The 21,214-nt window shown below is 40.9% G+C and overlaps 1 protein-coding gene across 7 annotated transcripts in view; it reads left to right on the plus strand.

The window, feature by feature from the left end:
• Nucleotides 1-18,703, plus strand: part of hnf1ba (HNF1 homeobox Ba) — a 103,572-nt gene extending 84,869 nt beyond the window's left edge. For 6 of the 7 annotated variants that reach the window (XM_043718363.2, XM_043718360.2, XM_043718361.2 and 3 more), the window contains 2 exons: nt 9,192-9,286; nt 11,848-18,703. In XM_043718363.2, the coding sequence (XP_043574298.1) occupies nt 9,192-9,245 (54 nt within the window). In that variant the 3' untranslated portion in view covers nt 9,246-9,286; nt 11,848-18,703. The remainder of the gene's footprint in view (nt 1-9,191; nt 9,287-11,847) is intronic. The other variant, XM_043718362.2, reaches the window with a different exon arrangement.
• The last annotated feature ends 2,511 nt before the right edge of the window (nt 18,704-21,214 follow it).

A 21,214-nucleotide genomic window follows, 5' to 3' on the forward strand; every position in this document is an offset into this window, starting at 1 on the left:
TAAATAGGTAGCTGCTGTCTTCACAAAAGTATTAAGCATTTAATTTTGGAAGTGAACTGTTGAGAGTAGCATCCAAATGCTACTTCCATCATGAAAAGAGTAATAATGAGATGTTCCATCTCAATTCACCTTACAACGCAATTGTAAATAAGCAAAGGCCTTTCCTAAATGCATCTTCATTAATGTAGATATAACCCTATATTCATTTGTGTTGAGCCATGTCAATATTTCCATTTATTGATGTCATTGAAAAGACTTGAAGAACATGATAGAATGGAATGCAGTGTTTACTGCAGTTAAGTGAAATAGTACAATTGTCCCACATAGTGTTCAGCTAAAGTATTTCCATCATAATACCTTCTTCACTGTTAAAAACTATAATTTGCCTACCTCACCAGTAAACAAAGACACTTGAATTCAGTTAAACAGCAAGTTTATTTCTGTTGGACTAAAAGAAAGGTGAACAGAGGTTAATATACATAAAATAGAAATTGAGTCTTACTGTTTGCTGAGGTTCTGATACACAAATCTCAATCAGTTGAGCAGTCAGGCAGAGAAATACTCCTAAGTAAACGAGGTTTCCTTTGAAACTCTCTATCAATCAATATGCTAACTATTCAGCCTTAAACTGGTTTGATTAATTATGCCTTCATACTCCAATGGGCTTAGATGAGTTGCTTGTTGGAACAAGCCTTCACAGTGCAGGAAATACCCTCTTATCAAAATACGATGTGACGCTACCTGTTAGTTTAACATACATTCGGATAATTACCATCTTCTCATCAGAGTCTCTGGTCAACCTTCCTTGAAATATAGTTAACTGGAGCTAATGCAAATGCTTTGCGCATGAGGTGGCACATAGTTTACCAGAACAGACTTTTCAAATAAATTCCACTCACTGTCTTTCCTGTTGCTGGAATCGTGAGAGCACTTTCCAGCAAGTTTCATCTAACAGGAAGGTGAAACTGAATGAGTGAAACTCTGAGGAAAGGAATTTGAGTTTAGGTTACCAGGGAAGGCTATTTAAACAAAGGAGATGTATTTGGTCAATGCCAGCACAACAACATGTATTTACATAGCGCCTTTGATGTAATAAAACATCCCAAGCTTCTCAGGAATGTTCTCAAATAAATAATGATACGGAGCCACGGAGGAGATATGAGGCGAGATGATGAAAAACATGCTCGAAGAGGTAGGTTTTGATAAGGATCAAAAAGGACAGGAGGGAGAATAAGATAGAGAGGTGGAAAGGTTCGAGGGGGCCTAGTCAATTGAAGACATGGTCACCACTAGTGGAATGAGTCAAATCTGAGATGTACAAAGGCCAGAACAAGAGAAGCACAAATATTCCGGAAGGTCAAAGGGCTGGAGAAGCTGATAGGCTCAGGAAAAGGGAGGCCGAGAGGGATTTGAAACCAAGGGTAAGAGTTTTACAATGCTTGGCTGGGAGCCAATGCACACCAGTAAACCTAAGAATGATGTCAGTGAATGGGAATTGGCAAGAGTTAGGATCTGGGCAGCAGAATTTTGGATGACCTCGAGTTTATGGAGGGTAGAATGTGAATGGTCAGCCAGGAACATGTTGAAATAGTTGGCTATAGAAATAGCAAAGCCAAGGATGATGGTTTCAACAATAGCTGAGCTGAGTTGGGACATGTTACTATGATAATAAAAGGCAGTCCTTACGAATGGTAGGAATATGTGGCTGGAGGTTCATCTCAGATCTAAATCTTAAAGCCAAGGTCGAAAGCAATCTAATTTAGTCTCAGAGAGAGGGTTGGCGTGAGTAGTTAGGAAACAGATTTGGAATGGAGAACAAAGACTGTCCAATATTTAATTGGAGGAGGTTTGTGCTCATCCAGTATTGGTTGTTAGAGAAGCAGTCTGATCAGTTAGCAGCTTGGAGGGTCAGGACAGGTGGCAGTGCCGTCACACTGGGTTTCATCAATGTACAAAGTAGCACGGTGTTTTCAGATGATGTTGCTTCGGAACAACATGTAGAAGAGAAATGGGAGGGGTCCAAGGAGATAGGAGACACCAGTGGCAATGGTGAGGGAGCAGGGGGAGAAACCATTGCAAGTCACCCTCTGGCTGGGGTCAAGTGAGTGGTGACCCTGGAGGAGGACACACTGATAATGTGGTGAAGCATGGCAAAGATTATCTTTGCCAATGTCCCTGTAGCATAAAAACAGCTTACAAAGAAGAGGTGTAAAGTTTTTCTTTTGCAATAGAAATCTTTAGTGTCTGTGACAACATGTAATTAAACAAAATCTACTTTCTTTCTTGGGATGTGGGCCAGCATTTATACTCCATCTCTCATTGCCCTTGAAAGGTGGGTGACCTTGGCTGTGCCTTTCTCAACCACGATTAGATTGGTGCTGGAAAAGCACAGCAGGTCAGGCAGCATCCAAGGAGCAGGAAAAATCGTGTTTTGGCAAAAGCCTTTTGTCAGGAATGAGACTGGGAGCTTCAGGGGTGTAGAGATAAGTGGGAGAGGGATGGGGCTGGGGGGAAGGTAGCTGAGAGTACAATAGGTGGATGGAGGTGGGGTTAATGGTGATAGGTTGGAGAGGAGGGTGGAGCGGATAGGTGGGAAGGAAGATTGACAGATAGGACAGGTCATGAGGATGGTGCTGAGCTGGGATAAGGTGAGGGACGGGGAAATGAGGAAACTGGTGAAGTCCACATTGATGCCCTGGGATTGAAGTGCTCCGAGGGGAAGATGAGGCATTCTTCCTCCAGGCGTTGAGTGATGAGGGAGTGGCGGTGGAGGAGGCCCAGGACCTGCATGTCCTCGGCAGTGTGGGAGGGGGAGTTGAAATGTTCGGCCACAGGGCGGTGGGGTTGATTGGTGCGGGTGTCCCGGAGATGTTCTCTGAAGCGCTCTGTGGTAAAGCGAACCACTTTGTGAACCATTACAGTCCAAGGGGCATCATTCCAGATTTATCCATTGAATTCCACCAGCTTCCATGGTGCAATTTGAACTCATGCCCCCAGGGCATTAGCTTGGTACTGTGATTGTAAGCCCAGCTACATTACCAGTACATCACCACTGCCTCCATGTTATTTATGGCCTATATTGCTACTGTAAAAGCTTTTCAAACAAGTTATATTTAATCCACTGGAAAAGAAAGTTGAACACAATGTAAAACAGGTTTCTAACATGAGAGTTAAACACATGGACAGCCTGACGATTATGCAGCAAGGATTATTTACAACCACTGCAACAAATCATTACCAATATTAAGGCAAGAAAACTAGAAGAACAGTGTATTTACATTGAATTAAACCTTTATTTGTACATATTGATTGAGGAATCTTTAGTCTCCAGCTACAAGTGTGGCCATTTGTGGCCATTTGCTTGGTGACTCTGTGGGGTTCAGTATTACACATATCTTGTCTCTTACTTCAACCATTAATACTCTGATTTCAGAAGGATGTCCTCCAACACCACACCCCCCCCCCCCCCCCCCCACCAACAAACCATCTCTAAACCATTCCTTCCCCTGTGCCTGTCCAAATATCTTATAAATGTTGTAATTGTACCTGCATCTACCACTCTCTGCCAGTTCATTCCACACATGAACCACTGCCTGTGTGAAAATGTTGCCTCTCAGGTCCCTTATAAATCTTTCCCCTCTCAACTTAAACCCATACCCTCTAGCTTTGAGTTTTCCTACCCTGAGTCATTTGAATCCTACCATTTAAATTTCTGAATTCAATAAAACTATGGAATTAAATGATAGCCGAACAGGGTGACTGTGAAACCCTTTTGTGTAAAAAAAAAACACAACCTGGTTCACTATTGTCCTTTTTAATATTTGTGGACGGCACAGTGGCACAGTGGTTAGCACTGGTGCCTCACAGTACCAGAGACCCGAGTTCAATTCCCGCCGCAGGCGACTGACTGTGTGGAGTTTGCACATTCTCCCAGTGTCTGCGTGGGTTTCCTCCGGGTGCTCCGGTTTCCTCCCACAGTCCAAAAATGTGCAGGGTTAGGTGAATTGACCATGCTAAATTGCCCGTAGTGTTAGATGCAGGGGTAAATGTAGGGGAATGGGTCTGGTTGGGTGCGGTTTGGCGGGTCGGTGTGGACTTGTTGGGCCAAAGGGCCTGTTTCCATACTGTAAGTAATCTAATCTAATATCCTTCATTCCGGGAAGAAAGAGGAGAGATTGCTTGTTCCTCAGTTTGCAGCTAATAATTTGATCCCTATTTTGTCTGTTGGTTCTCACTGCTGTTAGATTTTAGCAAGTGCCAAATCTTTATTAAGGTGCAGTTAAAATGTGTAATTTCAGAATTTCAGCTCCAATCTCTACAAGTCCGACATGTGCAGAAGAAATGAGAAAACTGGCTTTGTGTGAGGAAATTTCTTCTTGATTTAGATTCAGGAACCACCATGACCTTTGCCCCCAGGCAACACTCATTCACAGGGTGCAAAGGTCAGGGAAGAGGGGGTGGAGATCCATTTTGCTGGGTTTCCACATCACTTCATGTACAGTCTTTGAATTTCCTATGAGTATGAGTCATTTCAAAGTCTTTGTCTTTTAAAACTAGCACTGAACAGCATACACCCACACTCCTGTACACCCAAAATTCCTCAATGAAGTCTTTAACATGCTTATTTTTGTAAGGGGCCCAGTCTGCAATATCCATCCTTATAATTAGAGCAGAACATGGTGTTGTGGTTGTACAGGACATTACTGAGACCTCTTCTGCAGTACTGTGTCCAGTTATAGGAAGGATATTATTAAGCTGAAGTGGGCTCAGGAAAGATTTTCCAGGATGTTGCCAGGAATGGAGGGTTTGAGTTAGAAGGAGAAGCTGGATAGGCTGGGACCTGTTTCACTGGAGCGTAGGAGATTGAGAGATGACCTCGTTGAGGTTTATAAAATAATGAGACTTTCAGATAAGGTGAATGGCAAGTCTCTTTTCCCTAGGGTGGGGAAGACTAGAGGGCATATTTTTAAGGTGCGAGGAGAAAGAATTAAAAAAGACATGCGGGCCACTATTTTACACAGAGAGTGGTTTGTGTGTGGAATGAACTTCCAGAGGAGGTGTTGGATGCAGGTACAGTTACAACATTTAAAAGGCATGTTCATGAATAAGAAATGTTTGGAGGGATATGGGCCAAGCACAGGCAGGTGGGACTAGTTTAGTTTGGGATTATGGTCGGCATGGACTGGTTGGACCGAAGGGTCTGTTTCCATGTTGTGTGACTCTAGCATTCTATGACACAGCTCTTGGTTTGAAAGGCCCATATCTGAGTTCCTGGGTATAGGTAGCCACAAAGATCTGATCAGTAAGTCATGGTAAATGTGAACTCAAAACCAGGCACCTTTTGAGCACCGTATTAACTCACTGCCAGACCCTCTGTGTGAGGGATGACGGTGTGCATATCGAAGATTCCTGATAAAGGGCTTTTGCCCGAAACATCGATTTTCCTGCTCCTCGAATGCTGCTTAACCTGCTGTGCTTTTCCAGCACCACTCTACCCATTTCGAAGGTTAGCTTTATTAAGTACCTGATGGGGATTTTTTGAGAAAATGGCTGGTGATCACATCGTTCTCCTCATTCCTTAACAAAGACAGTCAATTGCAGGAAATTGAAATTTAGGGACAGTACATGAAGTGATGCGAAGATCCAGTATCTCCGCCCCCACCTCTTCCCTGACCTTTGAACCCAGAGAATGAGTATTACCTGGGGGCAAAGACCATAATGGTCCCTGAATTTAAATCAAGACAAAATTCCTCACACAAAGCCTGATTTTTGTCATTTCTTCTGCACATTTCAGATTTTTAGGGGATATTCTGAAATTACACTTTTTAACCATTTAGAGTCATAGAGATGCACAGAATGGAAGCAGATCCTTCAGTCCAATCCGTCTATGCCATCCAGATATCCCAACCCAATCTAGTCCCACCTGCCAGCACCAGGCCCATATCCCTCCAAACCCTTCCTATTCATATACCCATTCAGATGCCTTTTAAATGTCGCAATTGTACCAGCCTCCACCACATCCTCTGGCAGCTCATTCCATACATGCACCACCCTCTGTGTGAAAAAGCTGCCCTTTAGGTCTCTTTTATATCTTTCCCCCCCCTCAATCTAAACCTATGCCCTCTAGTTCTGGACTCCCCATCCTCAGGGAAAAGACTTTGTCTATTTACCCCATACAAGCTCCTCATGATTTTATAAACCTCTATAAGGTCACCCCTCAGGTTCCAACACTCCAGGGAAAACAGCCCCAGCCTATTTAACCTCTCCCTATTGCTCAAATCCTCCAACCCTGGCAACATCCTTGTAAATCTTTTCTGAGCCCTGCTTAATGAAAATTTGGCACTTGTTAAAATCTAACAGCAGTGAAGATCAGCAGAAGAAATAGGGACCAAAATAATTAGCTGCTAATTGTGTCTTTCCTGAAGAAAGGAAATTGAAAAGGATACTAGTGAACCAGATTGTTCTTTTCACAAAAATGTTTGCAGAGTCACCCTCATTAGGCAAGCGTTTAATTCCACAGTTTTATTGGCTTCAAGTTTTACTGTAGTCCCCAGGACAGTAGCCATATTAATGCAGTTTATTAGATTAGATTATTTACAGTGTGGAAACAGGCCCTTCGGCCCAACAAGTCCACACCGACCCACCAAAGCGCAACCCACCCAGACCCAATCCCCTACATTTACCCCTGCACCTAACACTAAGGGCAATTTAGCTTGGCCAATTCACCTAACCTATACATTTTTGTGTGAGTGGGAGGAAACCAGAGCACCCGGAGGAAACCCACGCAGACACGGGGGGAATGTGCATAAAACATAGAACATAGAAAAATACAGCGCAGTACAGGCCCTTTGGCCCTCGATGTTGCGCCGATCCAAGCCCATCTAACCTACACTAGCCCACTATCCTCCATATGCCTATCCAATGCCTGTTTAAATGCCCATAAAGAGGGAGAGTCCACCCAGTGCAAACTCCACACAGTCAGTCGCCTGAGGTGGGAATTGAACCCAGGTCTCTGGTGCTGTGAGGCACCAGTGCTAACCACTGTGCCACCGTGCCACCCAGTTCTGTGTTATTTGTCTACTGATATTACCACTACCCCATCAGCTCCCTATATCTGTCCTCAGAGATGTTAGAAGATGATTACCAGCTTCCCCTCTGTTTTACATGAATGGCAGGTGCCTGCAGTGTGTGACTCAAACTGATATGACTTTGGGTCATGTGATTCCATCATTGCATCGTGCCCTGTGACTTACTATTGTGATGTGAGTCGTAATTTCCAAGCATGTTACTGAGAAACAGCAAACAGTACTGCTAGAGTGACAAGAGCACACCCTGGGTATATTACAGAGAAATAGCAGGCCCAATATATTTCAGAAATCACGTGGCTTGCATAAATTGTCAGTATAAAGGAATAGCATGTTTTCGATCTATTTCAGAACCAAACACAAGCATGCATACATAAGATCAGACTTTTCTATGGAGAATCTATAGGAAATATTTGAGGCAAAACAACATTCATATAACAGAAAAATGACAATAAATGGATATAATATAGAAGGAAAGCCCATGACAGAGTGAAGAAAATAATTGGAGAAGGAGCATATTATATATACAACATGGGGAAGAGCATTGGTGAAGCAGGAAGGAATGCAGATTGTTGAGGAATGACATACATTTGCTAAGTGTGTACTCTTTTTTAATTCTTTCATGAGGCATGGGCATCACTTAGAAAAGTCAGGGTTTGCTGTCCATCACTAATAGCTCTTGAACTGAGTGGCTTGCCAGGCCGTTTCTAAGGGCACTTAAGAAGCTACCAAAGGATCTGGAGATCTGTGTAGGCCAGACTACATAAGGCTGGTAGATTTCCTTCCCTAACAGACAATAGTGAATCAGATGAGTCTTTACAACAGTTGAGGATAGTTGTCATGATCACGACCTTGAGACCAGCATTCCAAATTTTTAATAAAATTTGAATGCCACTACTGCCAGGGATAACTGTAAAGGTAAAGCTACCATGGTCCTTCCAGACCAGAGGGCTGCTCTTTCATTAGAGACTGAGACAATTGGTGGTAGTTTAACCTAATGGTCACCACACCTCAGGCAAGGGGAGAGGTTGGGAAGGAGAGTCCAACACGGCAACTGGTCCAAGAAGGATAAAGGTAGCTGTCACACAATCCCTTATGATTTTGGAAGTCACTCATACAAGGATTGATGAACTCTGAACTCTCACATATCCCTGTTCTATTGGGTAAATGTACAGATGGGAACAAAATTAAATTTGGCGCTGCTATCCCTCAGTGAGAATGGTCATTTAGAAGGAGTACAGATTGGAATTAAGAGTACATATTCTCGCTCAATCTCTGCCCTGTGCATAGGTCAATACTGGGAGTGCCACAACACTGAATTTACAAATGTAAATAAATAGTCAATCCTGCTAATCTTTGCTTCTTTATTGTATGAGCATTCAGTATAAATCACCTTAGTGTTACTGTATGCATATATAAAAATGAATGGTGATATATGTATTCCTCTAAAGTCTCTAATTGTATATTAACAGAGTGGACAAATTTGCCCAAGTAAGACAACTGCTAGAACATTCCCATGGCTTTGTTAGTTTGGGAACCATTGCACCCACTTTAAGGGATAAGTCATGTTTGTATTGCCAGTGCCTGATTCACAGGGGTCTGGTCTTAATGACATCTCCTGGCGTCTTCTTATCTATGTATTATTATGTTTACACTTCCAATAAATTAGGCCGGTCACAAAAGCTATCTTTGGCATTATTCTCCCCATGAAATAAGATCAATCGCATCGTATCTTTTTATAGAATACCTTGCAGCAATTTGTTGTACATAAAAGAATTGTTTAAGGAGGGTGTCAGCAAGCACATGAAATTCTTATAGCAGAGCGACAGAATTACATATTGAATGACATTTTAGGGAAGAGAGGAATTAAAAACAAAGAGAAGGTATATTTCCTTTTACGGGCTTTATTTGGAGACTTAGTATTCTGCAGTGAGTTCTCTAGAGCTCACCTCTGCCTTTTCCTGATAACACAGATGTTAGTGTTGGCCACATCAGCACATTTTATTATTTATAGTGGGTTCTGGAAGGTTTCACTATATTGGCAAAAAATTATTGACTGTTTTAAAATTGGTTTTCTGATTTTTTTTTCCCCAAAATGACGAATAGGTATTGAAAGGGCAAACAGTGACAGATTATCTCCACTGGTTGGTGAATCGGTAACTAAAGGAAATAAACTCAGGATTATTACCAGAAGAACCAAGGTGGGACATCCAAAGACACTTTTCCACATTGGCTATTAGAACATTAAATATTTTACAATTTGGGGTGGGGAATGTAACATGGTTTAACATTTGAGAAGGAAGAATATCATGGAATACGTGCAATGAATAGGGACATGGGGTTATTGTAAATAGTTCCAACAATTGAACAACTAACACCAGTACAGATGTAGTGAGTTGAATGGCTATCTTTGCTGTTGTAAACTGTATTCTTGAAGTGAAACAAGAGGCCAGTTGTGCAACACAGTTTGTATCATAGTGACGCTTTGTGTTGGTACAAACTGTAGAGTTTTTCAGCTGGATACTTGCCCAGATCTATGCTAAGACAAGATGTGCCTTTACATTGCACACTCCTTAAACAATATTTTGTTAAATGAAAGTTCAAAACTAGAGGGCATAGGTTTAAGGTAAGAGAGGAGAGATTTAAAAGGGACCAAAGGGACCAAAGGGGCTAATTTTTCATGCAGAAGATGGTGTGTGTATGGAATGAGCTGCCAGAGGAAGTGGTGGAGGCTGGTACAATTACAGCATTTAAAGGGTATCTGGATGGGGATATGAATAGGAAGGGTTTTGAGGGGCTGTGGGACAAATGCTAGCAAATGGAACTAGATTTATTTAGGATATCTGGTTGGCATAGACAAGTTGGACCATAGGGTCTGTTTCCATGCTATACATCTCTATGACTCTTTGATTGTAAATATAAACATTTGGGTGCCAATGATCACAAAATCCACATAGAAAGGCCTGTAACCTCCAGGTTTTGAAATTCAGGTTGCTTGACTATGTTCTGTGCTCTGCATGTTAAGAACAATGGTATTTTCCATTAAGAGGATTTTGTTGCGCAGTCCAGAAAGATATTCTGCCTACCACACAACTGACCAGTGTTATGAAACAGGAATTTCAGTGCCAATGCAATGCAGGTACATAGGCTGCACATCTCAATGCCTGGCTGATCAAATTAGTTAGCGTATTCTTTTGGTTGTTCATCACAGCAAAGAACTGACCATATTCAACCAACTTACACTTGCAAATCCCAAAACAATGTGCCTATAGTTAGATGTGCTTCCATGATTGGGCAACACTTGCTGAACAATCTTGAATGTGCTTATGGTTACATTAACAAACCATAAAGGAATCAATCAAGCCTGTAACACAGCTCATTTATACTTACTAGAGATAGCGCATATTCGTATGCAGGGATCCAATCTCTGCAAACAAAGGCAACATTGTCAAACCTTGTGCCTTTTTTAGAAGTACCAGGGGGTTTAAGGAGCCTGTGATTTCTCATTGCTTTCTCCATGGCAATGCCTTAGCCAATCAGAATTGACTGGCTAACCAGACAGCACCCTTTAATTATCTACTATAAATTATTATTATGATTTGAAATTTAGAATTCTTGTATTTGCCTTGATCAGAGTAAGATAAAAAGCTTCATCAGCAATGTAGAAAGAAGGAGTTGTAAGATTGTCATTTTGTTTTTATATCAGAAGACAGAATTAATATGGTGGAAGGGCATGGAGTGAGGAAATTCTTTTTTTCTGGTCACTGTGTGTACCGGCTCAGTGGTTAGCACTGCTAACTCACAGCACCAGGGTCCCAGGTTTGATTCCAGCCTCAGGCGACTATCTGCGTGGAGTTTGCACATTCTCCCTGTGTTTGCATGGGTTTCCTCCGGGTGCTCTGGTTTCCTCCCACAGTCCAAAGATGTGCAGGTTAGGTGAATTGGCCATGCTAAATTGCCTGTAGTGCATTAGTCAGAGGGGAATGGGACTGGGTGGGTTACTCCTCGGAGGGCCGGTGTAGACTTGTTGGACCAAAGGGCCTGTTTCCAAACTGTGGGGAATCTAAACTAATCTCAACACCGTAAAGAGAGATTTCAGTTACTTCTGTTTACCATTTTGTTGGAACTACCATCCAGTGGAAATTTTCACAAGTATATTGAAGTTGGAGGTAAAAGATGCTGTTTCAGGATGGGCAATCTGAGGCTCGAAATTTACAATCTTACCAATGTTCTATTCAAGCTGAGGGTGTAAACTAAACAGGTTGGGACTTTACTCACTGGAGGTTAGAAGAATGAGAGGTGATCTCATTGAGACATGCAGGATTCTTAAGGAGCTTGACAGGGTAAATGCTGAGAGGATGTTTCCCCTCATGGAAGAGTCTAGGACCAGAGAGGATAGTCTCAGAATAAAGGGGTGCTAATTTAAGACTGAGATAAGGGGGAATTTATTCCCTTAGAGGGATGTAAGTCTTTGGCACTCCTTGCCACAGAGAGCTGTGGGGGCAGAATCCTTGTGTATGTTTAAAGCTGAAATTCTTGATCAGATGGGGAATCGAGGATTATAAACTTGGAAAGTAGACGCAAGGAATGTTGAATCAGCCATGATCCTATTGAATGACAGAGCAGGCTAAAGGGGCCTACTTCTGATCCTATTTATTTTGGGCTTCAAGCCCTGGAATATTTGCCTCAGAGTTAATGGGGCAACTCTTAATATTTGCATTAACAGCAGCTGCTTATTCTTCTTTTTTGTTTATTTCCTTAGTGTCCTCTTCAAGCCTGGTGATGCTCCATTCATCTCCTCTCTTCTAATCCCAGGATAACAGCATTAAGAAGGAAAACAAAATGGCTGCCAAAAACCACCTTTCTGGTATCCAGAGGTTTCCATAGAAAACCTCGCTGAGCCAGCCAGTACACAGAACAATTCTATGGAGCTGTCCGAGGCTGGCCTCCTCTGCAGCTAAATTCTTTAGCAGACTGACAGAGAACACATTGCAAAAGGGAAAACCTGGCCCAAACTTTACCTTGAAATTCCTGCTGGAACAGTATTTTCCTATTCACCACACATGTCTTGTCTCAGATTGTGCTCTGGCTTGCACAGGCCTCACACGAGAACAAAAATAGCAAAAGAATTTTAAAGAATTGGGGTTTGTTTTAGGAACTCACTTGAGCAGCAAATTCTATTTGTTTCCAGAAAATTTACAACCAAAGCAAATCTCCTTTTTATCTGTTACTGGAAGTTTGAAGCAAAAACACTTTGTACAATTTAACCAAATTTGAACTGTGAATGTTAAATGAAGGCAGATTATAGTTAAATTCTAAAGAAGGGACAGCCTAGAAAATGAAAATAAAAATCTTGATTGACCTGATTAAGTGCAATTCCTGGGATGAGCAACATCTCCAATGAATGCATAGTCTGCAAGTGAAATTGCCAAATGGGAACTAGGTGCTGAACAAACACGAGGAAGGAAACAGAGTTACCCCAGTTGGTATCCAGGGATTTTGAAAGATTTTAAAGTGAATATCCCCCTTTGAAGCTGGAACAAAATCTGGTTGGTATTCCTTGGAGCACACCACTGCCCCATAATGACGGAAGTGATTTTACAGGAGAAACAGATTGAATTCAGTCAACGCGAACTTCATATGTTGAAAAGGGGCACACCTTTGCTAAAAAGGTAATGACATGGGGATTTGCAATAAAAGCAATTATTGTGGAGATTCGATCAACATTCCAAAGCTTTGTAGTCTTGATCATTCCAGATTACATCCACCAATTTGGGGCTACTGTTAAATATTGATATTTCTGGAAGAAAAGGGTGGAAATAATTAAGGTGTCTGGTGGAAGGTTATGGATTAGTTAGCTGGAAACCAGCCCATTCAATATATGGTATCCAGTACTTCCTGCACTGGTTTCATATTCACTCATGACTGGTAGATTTGGTGATGAATGCAGTCAAATATTTGTCCCATTCCTATGTACTTTAAAGTTTAATAACGCTGAAAAATGTGTTGCTGGAAAAGCGCAGCAGGTCAGGCAGCATCCAAGGAGCAGGAGAATCGACGTTTCAGACATAAGCCCTTCTTCAGGAAATAATAATGCTGTCTAATAATGCTGTCTAATAATGCTGTCAACCATTTCCTTTCCATGATGACATTAGGTCTGCTTGTGATGCAGCGAACAGGTTTTAAACTCATTTTTAGTCACAACATTGGCCAACAGGCAGTTGAATACAAAAGTAACCCAGCTGGTAGACTATTTTGCTTGTTTGCTCTTCATGAAGTATGTTTTACCATGAATTTTGCCCCCGTAAAATGGGGAAAGACCAACAATCAGAAATGCATCCAGATTTATTCAACTCGTTTTGAATTTTCCCAACTCAGATTGGATCATTTGCAGGAAGCCATGTCCAGTGAATGCACCACTGAATCTTTGAACGTACCTGTTGTCGTGCAATTGTAACAGAAACGCAAGTGTTGGAATTTGGAGTCGGTCCAAGTTGGGATTTTTGGTTCAAATTAACATTTTTGATTCTGATTTTCTCTAGTCGTATTTAGGACCCTCTTGAACTCTGTACAAAACAATTATTCCCAACCATCAATCTTCTCATGCACCTAAAGAATAACAGTAGACTTCAACCTTTCTCTGAAAATGAATCTCAAATTTTTGTAGAGCTCCTGTGGCACAGTAGGTGGTACCACTGCATCTAATTCAGAAGCTCCAAGTTCAAGTCTCACTGCAGGTCTTGATGACCATGGAAGGAGAGTTGACGGTCTGGTCCGCACAGGTGGAGAGTCAGCCAACAAACCCTTTCGAACCTATGCCTCCGTCCTGCCAAAACAGAAGAGAAGTGCATAAAGATACAAACCAGCTTCACAGATCTCTACGATGCTCAAAACATTCTACCAGCTTTTTCTTTTCAAATCCCCAGATAATGGGACTACAAGGAGTAAGATCCCTTGCTGTTGACTGGGAAAGCTGATGTAACCCGTTATACCAAAGGACAGTAGCACTTCCAATTGTCTGGAACAACCTGTGTGTCAAATCAGAAGGTCACATTCCACCTTCACCTGGCAGCTGAACAGGATTGCACTGAAGTAACGTACAGGCCTCATCAGCAAGTTGGAGAAGCAAGCTATTAGAAATGATTGTTTCCAAAAAATGTTACAGCTCTCAAGTAGTAGACCTTCCTGATCAGGAGATCCTGATTTCAAAGCCTTAAAAAAATCAGTCACTCAAATATTCGGCCTCATCTAGGTGGGAATAACCAATGGTTAGAGAGGTTGCAAATTGTTGTACTATGATGCTAAATCTTAAAAGAACAAAATACAAACATGTTCTGACTTGCCTGCTTTGTTGTATCCCTCAAGTTGAAGCCAGTCGTTAAAGGCTGCCCATTGGCTAACAGATCATTAAAAGCCTGGAACATTCCTCATGCCCACTGACCATGCACCCAAAGAATATGCACTGATCAGCATCAACAAATCATTGACATGATGGGGAGAAATCACTGAAGACATTTGGGGAAAATAAACTGTGGCTTGAATGATCTGGCCTCCACAGTTCTTCTGAGAGTCACTCCCAATGGTCTGCTCTTCTGCTTCTGGGAACATTGAAATGATACATTTTCACATTCTGCCACTCATTAAAAAGAAATAAATATTAATAGAACACAAACAGAAATTGCTGGGAATGCTCAGCAGGTCTGGTAACACCTGTGGAGAGAAATCAAGAGTTAATGTCTCAGGTCCAGTAACCATTCGTCAGAACTGAGGAAGTGGAGAGAACTGTGGAGAGAAATCAGCGTTAACGTTTCAGGTCCAGAACTGAGGCAGGGTCACTCGATCCGAAACATAACTCTGATTAATCTCCACAGGTGCTGCCAGACCTGTTGAGCTTTTCCAGCAATTTCTGTTCTTGTTTCTGATTTCCAGCATCTGCAATTCTTTTGGTTTTTGTTAATAGAACAACTTGGGATGATGAAGTGCTGGACTATGTTTGATCTAAAAGTCAAACAAGTGTTAAGTGCCTTAATGAGAACAAGTTTATCTCAGTGACAACATTCCCTCCTTTCAGCATGAGATTGAAATAGACCATATCCTCCAGTCTGATGGTTCTGTTTGTGTTAGCTGTGAGTAGTAAGGTCAGAGGGGCTTAGAGGTACCTTGAAATAGAAAAAGGAGGGTGCAGTATACTTACAAATTCCAGCAATAGGCCAACGAAATCAGAGCAGAGCTCAAGTGAAGCTCAAAGATCTGCAGCCTAAATAAATTAAAGCAAACTTGCCAAATCATTGTTCTTCATCACTTACTGAGAGCTGCTACACAATTTTAATGTGCCTTCATATCATAAGTATCGGATTTTGCCTGTTATTGCTGGTTTCCCCTGATTTCACCTTGGCAGTAAATATTGCACTTTGTGTGACAAACTAACACACTCTGCTGCAGAGGCCAGCAAAGCAGAAAGGTTTTATTTTACCTTCACGTTGTTATACTGGCCATTTCCCAGGTTTAATTGTGTAGGAAAATAACGATGGCATGAGGGCTGAATATTCCAAGGAATCCTCTTCGAATGAAGTGAGCTGACAGATAAAGATATTGCTGATTTCCAGATTATTATTTATACCACAGTGACAGGGCCATTGCTTTAAGATGACAGAAGAGGGCTGCTTTGTCAATCATGGACTTCCAGCATCACCCACCACCAGCCCTTATCGGGAAATTGCAAAAATCCTTAATAATGGACAGAGAACCATGGGGAGCATATCCTCAATTTTCCAATGTCTCTCTCTGGAAGTGATACTCCCTCAAGGGAATATGTATTTATCAGTTTCTGTTCTCATCACTGGTATTTTTTACTTGTATATTCTGAGGAATGTCTTCTGTGATTATAATTATAATCAGGTCCTTCGGAGTACTCTGATTGGATACTTCAGATCATGTTTTTGCTGCATTAACTCTCCACAGTTTAACTATGGTTTTGGAATCATATATCATGTCCATTTTGTCACAGATTTCAGTGCTCCTATAGTCATTTAATGGATGTCACAGCAAGGATTACCTTGTGCACATTGGAGGGACTGATTTCCCCATGTCTGATTGAGTTAAATATAACTAGTTATAGAGATTTTATAATGAGATTTATAAAAAGTCGGCAGATTTGGTTCTTTTTGACATCTTCAGCTTTAGTCCAGTCACTGTCCACTTTGTATAAATTATCTATCCAGCATTTCAGAGAGCTTTTACATACTTTATAAACTGTCACAGTATTTACAGTCTCATTATATTAATCTTGCTTTGACAAACTGTGAATCTACTGAAAACTCTGGTGATCATTGTGCAATGATTTGCGATGATGTGCTACGTTGAATGAAACAAGAATCATCAAGTCACTGCATGTTTAATACATTTGCCCTGGTTCAGAGGTGGTGTTTTGCCATTTGGCTAATGATACCTGCACATATTCCAACAAGAAATTCAATTGTAAATCAAATATGCTCTCCATTAAACTGGTGTCCAGAAACTGTTCCCATTGGCAAGCCATTACACTGAATCATGTGTTAGATTATATTGATATTCTTCCAATCAAACATGGGCATCCTTTCGTTTTGGTGGAAAGAATGAAAAACTTGCATTCAAATAGCACCTATTGTGCCTTAGGACATATGCAACCCCTGGTAGATGACAGGCACGGCAGCCAATTTGTGCCCAGCAAGATTCCATAACAAGCTGTAAATGAACAACTTGATAATCTTGTATCTCTGCTCATTACATTGAACTGCATGCCACTACTAGCCATGTTATTACATCTGTTGTTTAAGCCGCTCCCTGAACTCCTTAACTGATTTTACATCTTCTAAGCTTTAATTTATTCTCCTGTTATCTGCAATTTTATATCCTGCCTTTTTCTCTAGTTAAAAAAAAGCACAACTCAAGAAATGTTTAGTCTGTTTGATTCTGTGCAGGTCTTTTAAAAAATTAACATTTTTATTCACCTTTAGATTCTGTTTACACCATCTCTAACTGATACCTCTGAATACGAATTCACCTTATCGACATGAGATTTTTCTTTTAGTGAAGGACCACAGTCCTGCATTCCCAGATTTGTAGGTCGACCATATAAATGCTTGCCTCACTAAATAATTGTATCACAGGCTGAGGAAAAAGAGGGACTAAAATTATGAATATTGTTTCAAAGTAAGGAAATACAGTAGGTTTACAATAAGTGTTTGAAAGTTCTTATCATGAAATATTTCCCATTGTGATCCTGAATATATATGTGATACATTTCACAACAACAAAATGGCACCTTCTTTCATTTTTTTTTCATCTCCTTTTAAGGTCTTTAATTCTCCCTCTTGTTTTCCCTCATTAATTCTCAGTCCTTATCATCTTCATAGAGTCATATAGCATGGAAACATTCAGTCCAACCAGTCCAGACCAACCATAATTCCAAAGTAAACTAGTCCCATCTGTCTGCGCTTGGCCCATATCCCACCAAACCTTTCTTATTCATGTACTTATCCAAATGTCTTTTAAAAGTTGTAATTGTACCTGCATCCACCACTTCCTCTGAAAGTTCATTCCACACACAAACCCCTTGTGTTCGAATAATTACCAAAAAACACTAAAGAGGCTAGTTTTTCTGGATTAGAAAAGGCTAAGGGGTGATCTGTATAAAACGTTGCCCCTCATGTCTTTTTTAAATCTTTCTCCTTAAAAGTATGCCCCTTAATCTTGAAATCCCCACCTTCGGGAAAAGGCACCTGCAATTCACTTATCTATGCCCCTCATGATTTTATAAACCCCTATAAGGTCACCCCCCAACCTCCTACGATCCAGCAAAAAAAAGTTTCCAGTCTACCCATATAACCCAAACCCTCCATTCCCAGCAACATCCTGGTAAATCTCTTCTGAACCTTCTTGCTGTCTCACTTTCTCTCTCTCTCTTTAGTTCTCTCGCGACAATCATTTTTTTCCTCTCTACTCCCTTCTGTTTCCTTTGTCCCAAACTCCCTCAGATCCACCACTCCTTCCGTTCTCTCCCTCCGAACATTCATTTGACAAAACAGTGTTATTGAAACTTTCCAGAATTTTAGATAAAAATGTATAATTATTGAAGACATTGATTCTATCTTACAATTGGTGTATTTTACTGCTTTGTAACTTTTCTAGTGTCCGATACACAGTATTAATTTACATTTTTGCTGAAGATTCTCGGTCAAACTGAATTTTTCAAACAAAAGTTATAGTAAAATAATTCTTATTTTGTAATGTACAAAATTGTTCATCATGAAGATGTGTAACTTTTTAGTAATCTCAGTTCCAGCTGATTTTCAATGGTACTTGCCATTTTATGTACAATTGCAGGCAACAGGTCACAGAGACCCAGCAGCAGAGACAGTTCGGTCTTTGGTATAGTTTTGTCTGTTAATGTTTTGGCAATTTCTTTACTGCCGAGGACATAGAAGAATTCTGACCTTTTTATCTAGAGGAAAAAAATGCCGTTAGAATTGATTTGTTTCGATGTATTATTTTTGTAAAAATGCAAATCCAGTCTTTTAAAAATCATATTTATACTTAATGTGTAAAGTGAACATTGAAAGTAAACAATGGTAATGAAAGCTGAAGGCTGCAGGAGTTTTCTTTTCACTCGGAGTCAAGCTGATGCTTCACAACTTGTATCTAAGTAGCACCTATAACATAGAGCAGGTAAGGCACGAGGAATACAGGAGATCCACAACTTTAAACATCCGACTCATGAGCACTCATACTTACAAATGCAATCCCATACAAAGGTATAATTTTAAAGAGTTGACATATGAATACTTTTTGTACTTACAATCTCTACTTTATATTGTTCTGCATTGTGTTCCGACTTGCGTACAACTCGATTTACAACCAGATTCCAGAATAGAACCCATTCACAACCCAGGGACTGCCTATACTGCAGTGGATAACTCATCTCCTGATTCCCTAAAGCCTGTCCACCACCCACAGGGCACAAGTCAGGAATGTGATCAAATACAGTGCCTTGATGGGTACAACTCCAACAATGGCCTGACACCATCCAGAACAAAGCAGGCTAATGATTGGCACCACATCCACTCCCTCCACCACTGGTGCTCAGCAGCAGCAGTGTCTACTATCTACATGATGCACTGCAGAAATGCACCAAAGATCCTTAGACAGCGCTTTCCAAACTCACCATCACTTCCATCTGGAAGCGAAAAGGCAGCAGATACATAGGAACATCATCACCTGCAAGTTCCTTTCCAACCACTGACCACCCCAACTTGAAAATATATCATCATTCTTTCAGTGTTGCTGGGGCAAAATCTTGTAGCTCCATCTTTAGCAATATTGTGGATCTTCCTACTGCACATGGACTATACTAGGTGAAGGAAGTAACTCTCCACCATCTTCTCAAGGGCAACTAGCGACGGGCAATAAATTCTGCCCTAATGTTGCCACATTCCATGACCCAAGTCAAATAAAAGGAAAAAAAGAACTTTCTTTCGGGACAGATGTTAATCAAGACCTGGTCTGCTCTCTCATGTGGTTGTAAGAGATTTCTTGAGTAAATAAAAAGCAGAACAGTTATTATGAAATACTGGGCAATATTTACCCCTTAATCACCCTCAATCAAAATATTACTAAAATAGGTCACCCAGCCATTATCACATTGTTGCTTGTAGGAGCTTGCTCTGCATAAATGTTGCCTACATTACAACAGTCACTATGGATATTTCAAAGGCACCCTATTGTCTTTAAAGTGCTTTTGGAGCAGCCTGACATTACAAAAGGTGCCTTATAGATCCAAGTTTCCTCATGTAAAATTCAACATTTACAAAGGGGAGGCATTAGCCGAGGGATATTATCACTGGACTGTTAATCCAGAGATTCTCAGGACCTGGGTTTGAATCCCACCATGGCAGATGGTGGAATTTGAATTCAATAAAGATTTGGAATTAAGTATCTAATGGTGTCCACAAATCTACTATCAATTGTGGGGGAAAACCTATCTGATTCATTAATGTCCTTTAGGAAAGGAAATCTGCCATCCTTACTTAGTCAGGCCTACATGTGACTCCAGCCTCACAGCAATATGGTTGACACTTAACTGCTCTCTGGGCAATTAGGAATGGGCAATAAATGCTGGCCCAGCCAATGACACCCTCCCTCTGTAAATGAATTTTAAAAAGTTCTTTTCTCTCTTGTGGAAATGCTGGAATACAATGGAGGTCAGGAACACCTCCCCATCGAACCCTCTGTACCTCACGGCAATTTCCACCCTTGTTTTGTGTGAGATCGAACAATCGTCCAAATGTACTAGAATACTTCCCAAGAAACACTAAAGAGGCTGGTTTCTCTGGATTAGGAAAAGCTGAGGGATGATCGGATTGTAATCTTTAATGCAGTGAAAGGATTTGACGGGGCTAATATAGAGAAAACATTTCCATTTGTGGGGAGCTCAAAACGAAAGGTCATAATTATAACAGTCACCAAAAAAAAATCTTAACATGCAAATCAGGGGAAATCTCTTTACCCAGAGCGTGGTAAGAATGTAAAATGTGCTAGCACATATAGTTGTTGTAAATAGGATGTATAAAAAGGTGATATCTAGGATGAAATGAAGTACAGTGGAAGACCATTTGTGTGGAACATTACACCAGTACAGGCCAGTAGATTCTGTTGAATGGTCTGTGCAGTACTCTCAATGGAGCTCAACATATAAAATATTAGGAAGCCCACAGCAGCCGAACCTAATCCTAAAGTGCATTTTATAAAGATCGCATTGGGACCCCCAACTCAGCTTGGAATTTTCTAGCCAGGTGTCCTGAAGATAATCCTTGTGTCCTTGTTGCAGTCAGGACTGAAATGGGTGTCAACCAAGTGAGTTTCCAGATCAGATTCAGATCTATAATCACATAATCTACTCACCTAACAACTATTCAAGAACTGACAGTTAATATTCTCAAAGGACATACTTCCAAAACTGCCTCAGAATCCATTTTGCTGACAGCCTGTGGGAGTGATTCACAGCAAAATAACTCATCCATCAACAAAATGTTATTTCACTGGCACATGGGATTATTATGTCAAAAGAATACACCCCATCGTATCAAAACGTT

This window comes from Chiloscyllium plagiosum, unplaced genomic scaffold, assembly GCF_037043375.1.
Source record: "Chiloscyllium plagiosum isolate Xiang-an unplaced genomic scaffold, Cpla_swu_hap1 HiC_scaffold_31, whole genome shotgun sequence".
Classification (NCBI taxonomy): Eukaryota; Metazoa; Chordata; class Chondrichthyes; order Orectolobiformes; family Hemiscylliidae; genus Chiloscyllium; species Chiloscyllium plagiosum.